At 39.8% G+C, this 10,033-nt stretch overlaps 1 protein-coding gene across 17 annotated transcripts in view; it reads left to right on the top strand.

Annotated features, from left to right (window-relative positions):
* Nucleotides 1–5,860: 5,860 nt before the first annotated feature.
* Nucleotides 5,861–10,033, top strand: part of LOC104610190 (uncharacterized) — a 68,397-nt gene continuing 64,224 nt past the window's right edge. Inside the window, exons 1-3 of one of the 17 annotated variants that reach the window (XM_010276707.3) lie at nucleotides 5,861–6,378; nucleotides 7,579–7,699; nucleotides 7,788–7,851. In XM_010276707.3, the coding sequence (XP_010275009.1) occupies nucleotides 7,591–7,699; nucleotides 7,788–7,851 (173 nt within the window). In that variant the 5' untranslated portion in view covers nucleotides 5,861–6,378; nucleotides 7,579–7,590. Of the gene's footprint in view, nucleotides 6,379–6,412; nucleotides 6,844–7,578; nucleotides 7,700–7,787; nucleotides 7,852–10,033 lie in introns of those variants that run through there. The other 16 variants (XM_088887929.1, XM_088887930.1, XM_088887933.1 and 13 more) reach the window with 16 other exon arrangements.

Genomic DNA, 10,033 nt, shown 5'->3' with positions numbered 1-10,033 from the left:
ATTTTAACACTTCCCCTAATGCAAAAGCATTTATTTACTGTTCTGCTGATGTGGCACCTAATAGTGCCTAGTGGCATCTAGTTGTTAAAAAATCCTAGAAAAATGTTTATCAACCACTTTTTCTCAGTTTTGAAGACAAATCAAGTACAAACATTTATTTAATAAATGGAAGCTATATCAAATACATACTTGGTGTTTTTGAGGTAGTGTATGTGTTGGATCTGATTTTTGTGACACCGAGGTTTGAATATTGCATTGATTGATACCATTAAAAGGAATGTTCATATGATGAGCAATGGATCTTTGGAGGTTGGTTGTGAAATTTAACATGCAACTAGGTTTTATTTTCCTAAGTCTAAGAATTGTGTCTGATTTGGATATAAATGCTCGCATAGTGTCAATTGTTGATATTATTATTAATTGAGACCGTTGAAGCTTATTGTAGCACTCATTGGAATTGTCGAAGCTTATTGTAGCATTCATTGGAATTGTCCATTCAAGGAAGTTACACTTTCTTGCTTTTGGTTGATTTCCTTGCACAATAAATCAATATGAGTTAACTTATTTGAATATGGCTCATAACATACTATTTTAATAGGCTCAATTACTTGCCACATTGTTGGGAAAAGCATAGAACAACTTGTGTGGGTTAGACCTAGTCCCGGAAACTTGAATAACATATTTCTTAGAACAAATACATTTTTTATAGGAAAATTCATCTTAGGACATTCTCCACTAATTCTATAAGTCATTTCCTTGTAGGGATGCAAATTGAGATGACCCAATCTAAATCTAAGCCTGGACTAACCCAACCTATAATTTTATATGGGTTAGACTTGGATTTTTTTGTCCTTGGGTTGGGCTTGAGCCCAAAAGATCGAGCTTCTTTATTTTATGTACACATATATTTATATCTAAGATTAGCTTGAACCTAGCTTGGCCTTATCCTAACCCAAGCCTGGCCCGATAATATACATCCATAAATGCATATTTTTGGTAAACCATACATGTACACATACATTTATATCTATTTTTATTGTGGGCTAACTTAAAAAAAATAACTTTAGGCTTAACCTTGGGCTCAGTCTGAGTACGGCCTTTAGGCCTAATTCTTAGGGTTGAGTTAAAAACCTAGCCTAGCCCTCTTGACTTGCACCCGTATCTCCTTGTAAAACCAACAAAGATATCACCAAAATAGCCTTTTTCAAATAGGGAAGAAATAATATAGGGAAAAGAAAACAATTGTTCTCTTTCTTTTTCTTGATAGCAAGACTTTTCTTTTGAAAACCCTAACCATCAATTCCACAAAGACTCCTACCTTGCCTATTAAGAGTATAAACCATGACCATCACTATAACAATTTTACGATGAGCTTTCTTAGTGTAGGTTGCAACATTGTGGACCACATTCTCAAGGAAGATTTTGGAAACTACTTTGGTCACATTGTAGATCAAATTGCTAATATGCTTTACTCCTCATTTGGTTTCCTTGACAATGCCATGAAAGAGGAGGAGGAACTTAATCCTCTTCTTTTGGATTGGAAAACTTATCCATGTTGTTTCTTGTTCTTGTTTTTTTTTAAAAAAAAAAATCATTGTTAACGGGTTTCCCTCAAGTTAAAGAAGAGGGATAGGATCAATAGGTTTTATTTATATTCATTTTCCCTCTCTTTTCTCTCATTGCTTAAACTACTATTAGTTTTTCAATTTTATTTACCCACACCTCCACCTATGATTGAATACCTGTGAATTTTGATTCATTCTAGTTGGTGTGAGCATCAAAAAATGGCTCACTTGGGCTGATTTGGAGTCACCACCAATCAGTTGTGGAAATGGAGGTAATGGGACCTTCGAGAATGGCATAAAAATCATTTATCATTTTATAGTGACTCCAAGACCCAAGGCATTGATTACACCAATTCGGGTAAGACTCGGATGGGAGAGGGAAAGGGTTAAGCACCCCCTCTTGTGTCAATTAAGTGGGGTCCACATGGAATTCCCAAACAAGCGTAAGCACAAAGAGTAACTAATAAAGCAAAAGAATAACAAAGGAAGAAAATCATAACACAATTGTCTTGTGGTGGAGGTGGTGTTGTGTAGACATGGAGAAGGGGCAGTGTTACATTGACACATGGGATGAGTTCAAGTGGGACATCAAGCATCAATTCTATCTAGAGAACGTAGAGTACTTGGCATGACGTGACCTAAGGAAGTTTAAGCATATTAGGTTGATTATGGATTATGTGTGGGAGTTTTCCACACTCATGCTTGAGATACCCAACATGGTTGGCAAGGAGTTTATGTTCAACTTCATGGGTGGGTTCCAACCATGGATGGAAATGGAGATACAACGCAGGGGCGTGCAAGACCTAGCCACTGGCATGGCCGAGGTGGAGAAGTTGGAGGAGAGCAACATGGGTAGCTTAATGGATCCCAAGTTTATAAGGGGTAACCATGGTATAGGTGGGGGAGATCACTACAACCATAGGGACGATCAGGAAAAGCAAAGTGATAACTAGGGCAAGAGGGCCTAGACCAATGCTCGGGATGGCAAGGCCACTCAACCTAAGTCAAAGGACAAGGGCAAGGCAAAACTGAGTTGCTTCATTTGTAAAGGGAACCACTATGCTTGTGACTATCCACAATGAAGAACGCTTACTGCACTAGTAGTACAGATGGGGCAGAAAGAAGATGACCATAAGGAGGCCAAGATTGGGTCACTGCAATTACTTTGCAGTGTTAAGAAGCTAGAGGGGCCAGTTAAGGAGGCAACCAAGACCACGACCGGGTCAAGGCTTGATGTATGTGGAGGCAGTCAATTCCCAAGCACGTGAGACTGAGGGCGTTGATCAAGGGGTGAGCATCCAACTAGGGAGCTGGTAGGGCACCATAAATGTAACCATGGTGCCAATGGACAACTACCAAATGATATTGGGTATGGACTTCTTTAACAATTACAGGCTATGCCCATATCCATAGGGGTGCCAATTGGACTGGATTTGGTCTAATCCAATCTAGTCCAAAGAGGGGTGGACAAGCAATAGGAATGGCAATGGGGCGGGTTCGAGGTGGGGATTACATTCCCCATCCTCGACCCTGACCCCCAAATCATCCCCATCCCCGTCCTTGATACCCCGTGGGGAAAGGAATCCCCCCTTCATCCCCATCCCTAATCCCCGACGGGGAAAGGAATCCCCCCTCCATCCCTGACCCCGACGTGGATGAATTCACTGTCGGAGACCTGAATCCTCGACGAACTGGAGTGTATCAGTGTAAGCTTGGGTGAGTATGTAATAAATGTAACAAAGAGATTGAGACTGAGAGAGAGAGAGAGAGGACCGTTGCGAGAGTTGGGGTCGGTGACGAGAGAGAGAGTCCGACGGGCGACAGCGACACCGGTCGGCGATGGTAGATGAAGGTTGAAGGACTGAAATTCTTCTTTGAGTATCTCTTCTCTATCACTCGAGAAGGCACGAAGCTAGGGTTCTGACGATGACGGCGGTTGGCGAATCGATGATTCAACAACGAAGACGAAGGCACGCACGAAGCTAGGGTTCAGCTGTTCCAGAGACAGAGTTGAGAGTTCTCTCTTCTCTTTGTCATAGACTTGAAGTTGAACTGTCGAGGGTTTTGTGCTTTACACTTTTACTGTTTTTTAAGTTTTAATATTTTAAAAAATGAATAATATTATAATATTATAATATATGTAATATTATATTATATATATTAATCGGGGCCGGGTTGGGGTGGGGACTGCATTCCCCATCCCCGTCCCCGAACTTGATCGGGGATTCAGGGATCGCCCCATCCCTGACCCCGACCCCACCAAAGTACCCCCCGACAGGGTCGGGGAGCCCGGGTACCTGTCGGGGACGGGGAAAATTGCCACCTCTAACAAGTAACGAAGGGCGGTACAACACGACAACCAGGTCCAAAGCAAGGACAAAGTCATTTATGTAGGCATAAACCAAGGCAAGGATATTGGCATGGGCTAAGCAATTGATCAAGATTGGAGCAAATCGACGACTATAGCAACAATGCAAGCCACATATCTTAAGGGTAGGGAATATGAGGAGATTAGTGCAGAAACCATGGCTACCTTTCCTGGGGCAACTCCATGGATGGAGTATGTAGTCAAGTAGAAGGGTTTGCTCGTGTCAAAAGCATCATATGTATGAGCAAACGAGTTGATTACGGCAAGCCACGAGGACTTGATCAGGCAATGGATGCACATTCCAACCGAGTAGGAGTGAGCAAAAAAACCGAAAAACCAAACCGACTAAAACTGAACCAAAAAATCGACGTTTAACTGAACCAACCAGTATACACATATTTCTATATATTTATGTATATTATATATGTTTTATATATATACTAGTAAACATGTACGTGCATTTGCACGTGACAACATCTTCAAGACAAAACTATTTACAATCATAAACAGTTTTTGAATAGTTATAAGTGGGCAGTTTTTGGAGTGAGGGTAAAGAACATATTCCCTTTTTTATGCCAGTTGTATGTTGCTTAGATAAGGGGTAAAAATGTCTAATAAAAAGTCCAGAAAATGGGGCTATTCGCTCCTTTATTAGTAGTATAGATATATTTTATATATTATAAATTAATAAATATGCATTATATATATAAATATATATTTATAATATATGATATGTTATTTATTATTTAAAATATAACATTTTATATATTTATAATTTTTTATTATATATATATATATAGTTGCCATCACCCGATTTTTTCTTAGTCTGCCACCTGAACACCCAATTCACCTTGAACATCCGATCAGACCCTCCTAATCTCCTTGAAACACCCAAAAACCCAGAAAACCCAACTTTTAGCCCTAAAGGCCTCAAATCCACCGTTGGACCTACCCGATACCTATTTGATAGCCCCGATCGATCCCCACTTACACCTTAGCCATTAGATCATACACAACCATCAGACCCAGGACCTCCCAAAACACCTATCGGTAAAATTTTAACGCAAGATTCCCCTGTTTACCCTCTCATCAAACAAAGATTCCATTTTGACCTCTCTTGTTAGCCTAAACACTCAGAACCCAAATTCCCTTCATCTTAACACATCCGAACCAGTCAAACCACACCATTAAACTCTGGAGACATAACACCTGCCCATAAAGTTTCAACCCCGGATTCCCCTATTTGCCCTTTCATCAAATCGAGATTCCATTCTAAAACATCCTGTTAACCTAAATTCCTACGATCTTGACCCTCTAAGACTGATTAGACCCCATCACCAGATCCTGAACACCCCCAAATATCCACCTGTGAAATCTCAGCCCAAAATAACTCTATTTACCCTTCAACCGCACTAATATTCTATTTTAAGGCTCCAAATTTACCGAATGCCAAGTCCTTCCAATCTGAGCCTATTTGAGCTAGTCTGACCTTACCAATCACCTCAGACTACCCAAAAACCCTACATTGAGAAGTTTCATCCAAAGCAGACCCTGTTTACCCCTTGATCACTTATAGATTCTATTTCAAAGCTTCATATTAACCAAATCGAGCCTTTTCCAGATCTTCCCGATTTGAGCCTAGTTGGGCCAATTTGACCCCACCAGTCCCCAAAACCCACTTTACCAAATTTCAGCTAAAAATCCCCCAATTTGCTTCACTTTTACAAAAAGATTCCTTTTCGGCCAATCTCATTGGCCCATACTTGTAAACCCCCCTCTTTGTGATCAGTTTCATCTCGACCTTCCACTCTTGGACCCAGAAATGTCCAGATTAAAAACCCTGCTTGAACCCCCTGGACCGGTTTTGACCCAATCCTACAAATTTCAGTTTTATCCCAATTCTTTGTAAACTCACAAAAAGTCCCCTGGTGTTCTTTAACAGGAGTCGAATGCTTCATTTTCGCCCCAAGCAGAGAGGGGAGATAATCGACTGTTCATCGTCTTCCCCCATTCGAATGAAAGCAGAGCGGCGGCGACTCAGCGGCAAAAACCTCTCGATCCCGGCGGCAGCGTCTTCTTCTCTTCCCCCTCTCCGGTCAGTTCTAACTTTAGCGTGACGTCCCTTCTCTGTGAAACCAAAGCCGGACTCGAAGGAAGGTCACTGTCCATCATCCCCAACCTCCGAACAGAGCAAGAGAAACGGCGAACGGAACCCCTCCCTTCACTGATTTTTATTTCTTTTTCTTCCTCTCTCTTTCTCCCTCTCTTCTCCGTTCTTTTTTTTTTTTTTTTTTTTTCATTTTCACATTCCATACACCGCTGTGAGTCTTTCGTTCGTCATTCACGCCGGCTGAGAGTAGAAGAAACGCTGGTGTGTCGTGTTAGCTCCAACATACATTCTGCTCATCAACTCTGAAAATCTGTATCTCTCATCAACTGAATTCTGTATCTCTCATCTCTGTCTCGCTACGATTGTTCTTATTCTTATTCTTATTTTTCTAGCGGCACATATGTTGGTTCAGAAGGCAAAAAATTTTAAATGATGTTTGTATACCGTGGCTTGATCCGCCTGACTGGTTAGCCCCTTCTGTGTATAATTTGTTCTGATCAATGAAAGTTTTGTTTATCCAAAAAATAATCCCAAATTTTCCAAGGATTTAAAAAAGAAACATGTTTTATGGTAAAGAAGAGTAACGGAAGACGAGTAAACAAAAGGAAAAGAAGAGTAAGAAAAGCAAACCAGATTCGCACTATTGCAAGGAACCGGGCCGTCGTGGGAGATGGCACTGAGTTTTCTGATGGGTTCTCTTCCCTTGAGCCAAAACCTTGAATTCTTGACGACAAAAGAACCGAATGAGGGAATTGGCGAGGGCGTTGAAGAAATCCTGAACATAGCCTCCATTGTTGAAGGTTGATAACGTGTTCTAATTGCTCTGGTTATAGTTTCTGTGAACGGCAAAACAAGGGTGAAAGATGAATTGAAAATCCATTCCGAAGAGCTTTGAATGTAATGAGAGGGTCATTCTCCCTACACATACATCCAAATTATCAAAGACATAATGTGGTTTAGTGAAAGTAGACTTGTTGTATGAGGGCAATTACCCAATGTTGGTCCTAACTATTTGGGGTTTTGGAAGGGGTGAACTGGATGTGGTCCTAACCTTTGGCATTATTTGCACAAAGTGGATGGTTTTGTTGGCCGACTGCCCAAGATTTTATCATGGCACCTAGTGGTGCTCCTAAAGTAGCATGCGCATATGTCTATATATATTTATATACTTTAGCATGCTTGTATCTGTATGTCAAGTGGCATGTTTAGTTTCTAATCTTCTATTCATATAGGTAGTTCACAATATTGTGACTATTGTTTTGGGAGTTTAAATAGTTTAGGTACTTGGTATCTTAGCCTAGGTACTGTATAGGACTTGAAACCACAAACTTTGTGTTTAAAATAACAATGTTTTAATCAATTGAGCTAATACACTTCTTGAAACATTTCATTTCTTTTAAAATCTAGATGTGCATATTCTTATGTTTTAATATATATATATATATATATATATTAATTTGTTCAAATATTAAAATACCGCTCTCATGAATGAAACTTATTTGCACTTGTCTTATACTCTTTGTGTGTGTTTTCAGGGCTTATACTAGATGGCTTGGTTTTTGATTGCCATGTTAATGATTTTACTTTGGGTAGTTTCTCTGTGCAAAGTTCTTCATGCATCTTCTTCTGCATCCAAGGTTGCAAGCTTTTTGGATGGTAAGTTAGTGTTATATGTGATTTTGAACCATTTGATGCTTTCGGTGTCCTTGGCATTTGTTGATTAGGTGTGGTACCATGTCAAAAGCAGGTGGATTTACTCAGAAGAAAAATATCTTGCTGGTTATTGCCCACCCAGATGATGAGTCTATGTAAGTTTCTTTTCTTGAGTTTTCATGTATTACTCAACATGCAATCTTTTATTATAATAATCTTCTCGGTTCTGCTTTCTTTAGTTGAGCCTATAAGGTTTGGACAATCCTCCTAAAACTACAAGTGCTTGTCAACATCAATGTTTGCCAAGTGAGTGAACTTGTGTCTCTTGGTTCATGGAATGTGAGCCAAATGCACAGTACACTTTATAAATGTAGGAATAGCTCGTTCAAGTCAAAGTCTGCTTGACCAGGTTCACATCAATTTTGTACCTGATTTTTGATAAGTAAAACTAAAATTCATTAAAAGGAAAAAAAGTGATACAACCTAGCCCAGTGTAGGGCCTGTAGGCAACACCTACATTCAAGCTCAAGCATTACAATTCACCCAAAGGTAAAACAAAATAATTGTCCAAATTACAAATTGAACCCCAGACTTCCAAAAGATGACCCCATCGATCCTCTTGATTAATTGTCAGGCTTGCCTAATCGACCAAGAAGACTTGCAACCAATTCAACCTTCTTCATCTTTTTTTTCTCAGATCCTTTGACATGCCAGGATACCATCTCCATCTTAAATTTTCAGCCTTAATTTCTTCTTCCCTTCCTTCCCCTTCCTTCCATATCTCACCCCTTCCTCAACTGTTTTCTTTTTGTTATATTCTTCCTTTCCACTTCTTTCAAGTTGTTCAATTGCCTTCCTCAACCCCCTTCCCCCAGCGGCCAAGAGACTTCCCAATCACCACCTGTCTGTCAACTAGTTGATCAATACCCACCTTCCCCTTCTTAGTGTTCTCTTCCCCCGTAACCTGTATAGCTTCAGTCCCCACAGTCTCCTCACCCCTCCCTCTCTTCTTTTTCGTCCTCCTGTCTTCCTTTTGTACCGGATTAGATGTGTCAAACCGAGGTGGTATTCAGCTAGTGCATGAAAAAGTGTTCTTTTTTTTTGTGCAAATGGAAACAAGTTGTTCTGAACCACAAAATGCAGGAAAAAGTGTTATATGAACTTGGTTTCTCTTTGCTGAACAATGAAATGAATTTTGGAATTGCCTATTTTACTTCCAAGTCACATGGTGAAAATTGATTGTGTATGAAGTATCATGAACCAAAAGTAGTAAGATTTTGATCTAATGTTGACCCATTTGCTTACGATCTCAGTTTGTTTACTCCAATATCATTATATGGGCTTGAGATTTTAATTTATAATCAGTTAGCTGGGCTTTGGGCCTTTTACCATGTAAAGAAGCATGCCTGAGATTGGGTTTGTTGTGGATGTGGTGCTTTATGTGCCCAACCTGCCACACGTTGGTTGAGCTGGTATGTGGTGTAAACCTGGGCTCTCAGCACTTTCAGTGCATGAGCTTTACACTACATAACTCATATGTCATACAAATATTAGAAGAGTATAGATTACATTATGTAGTGTTCAAAAGGGAGGTGGGGTAACTTTGGTTCCAAAGTATCACCGTTTGTGATCCTTGAACCACTAACAATACCATCTAAATGCAAAAAGATGGTTTTAACTCTCGACCATGCAAAACAAATACATGTGGACATAAATATGGTTTTGACTCATCAAAAAAAAAAAAAAAAGAAAAAACATAAATATGGTTTTAATCGTTAAGAGCCTTAGACGTAGCAAGGATGAATAATGTAGGAACAACATGCAAGAGAAAAGAAAGATAGATAGGATTGAGGAGGCTGACTTTTAGGAACTCTGCTCTGTTTTTTCGAAAGTAAATGAAGAATAAAATTTATTGAAGAAAAAGGAGAAAGAGAATACAATAAGGTGATAAGGAATACCCAAGAAAACAAAACCTCCATCCCAAACCTTTCCTTAAAATTTCTAACAAACCTTCCAGAACCCAAAAGAAACAACACAAAGAACCCCCAACCCATCATTAAAACTAGAGACCTGAACATTATTTCACAATGAAACTACCCCCCCAAATTCACAATTCAGACTACCAAGCCACCCTAACCCTCCCAGATCTTGCCTCAAACCGTTGAGTATAATCCTAATTCCTACATCAATATCAAGCCCTACACCCTATAATACAATTCCATGAAGAAGTGTATATGTCTCTTCCTCTAGGTATGTATGGTAAGGAGTTAGTAGGGAAGGTTTGTTGATCTCTATGGGCTCAAGTAGTGATTTAAAAGGCGTGCCTAGGCGCACATG

This window comes from Nelumbo nucifera, chromosome 5, assembly GCF_055504915.1.
Source record: "Nelumbo nucifera cultivar China Antique chromosome 5, China Antique-T2T, whole genome shotgun sequence".
In the NCBI taxonomy this organism is placed as follows: Eukaryota; Viridiplantae; Streptophyta; class Magnoliopsida; order Proteales; family Nelumbonaceae; genus Nelumbo; species Nelumbo nucifera.
The sequence above is the reverse complement of the archived record's forward strand: the minus strand, read 5'-3'. Positions and strand labels throughout refer to the sequence as shown.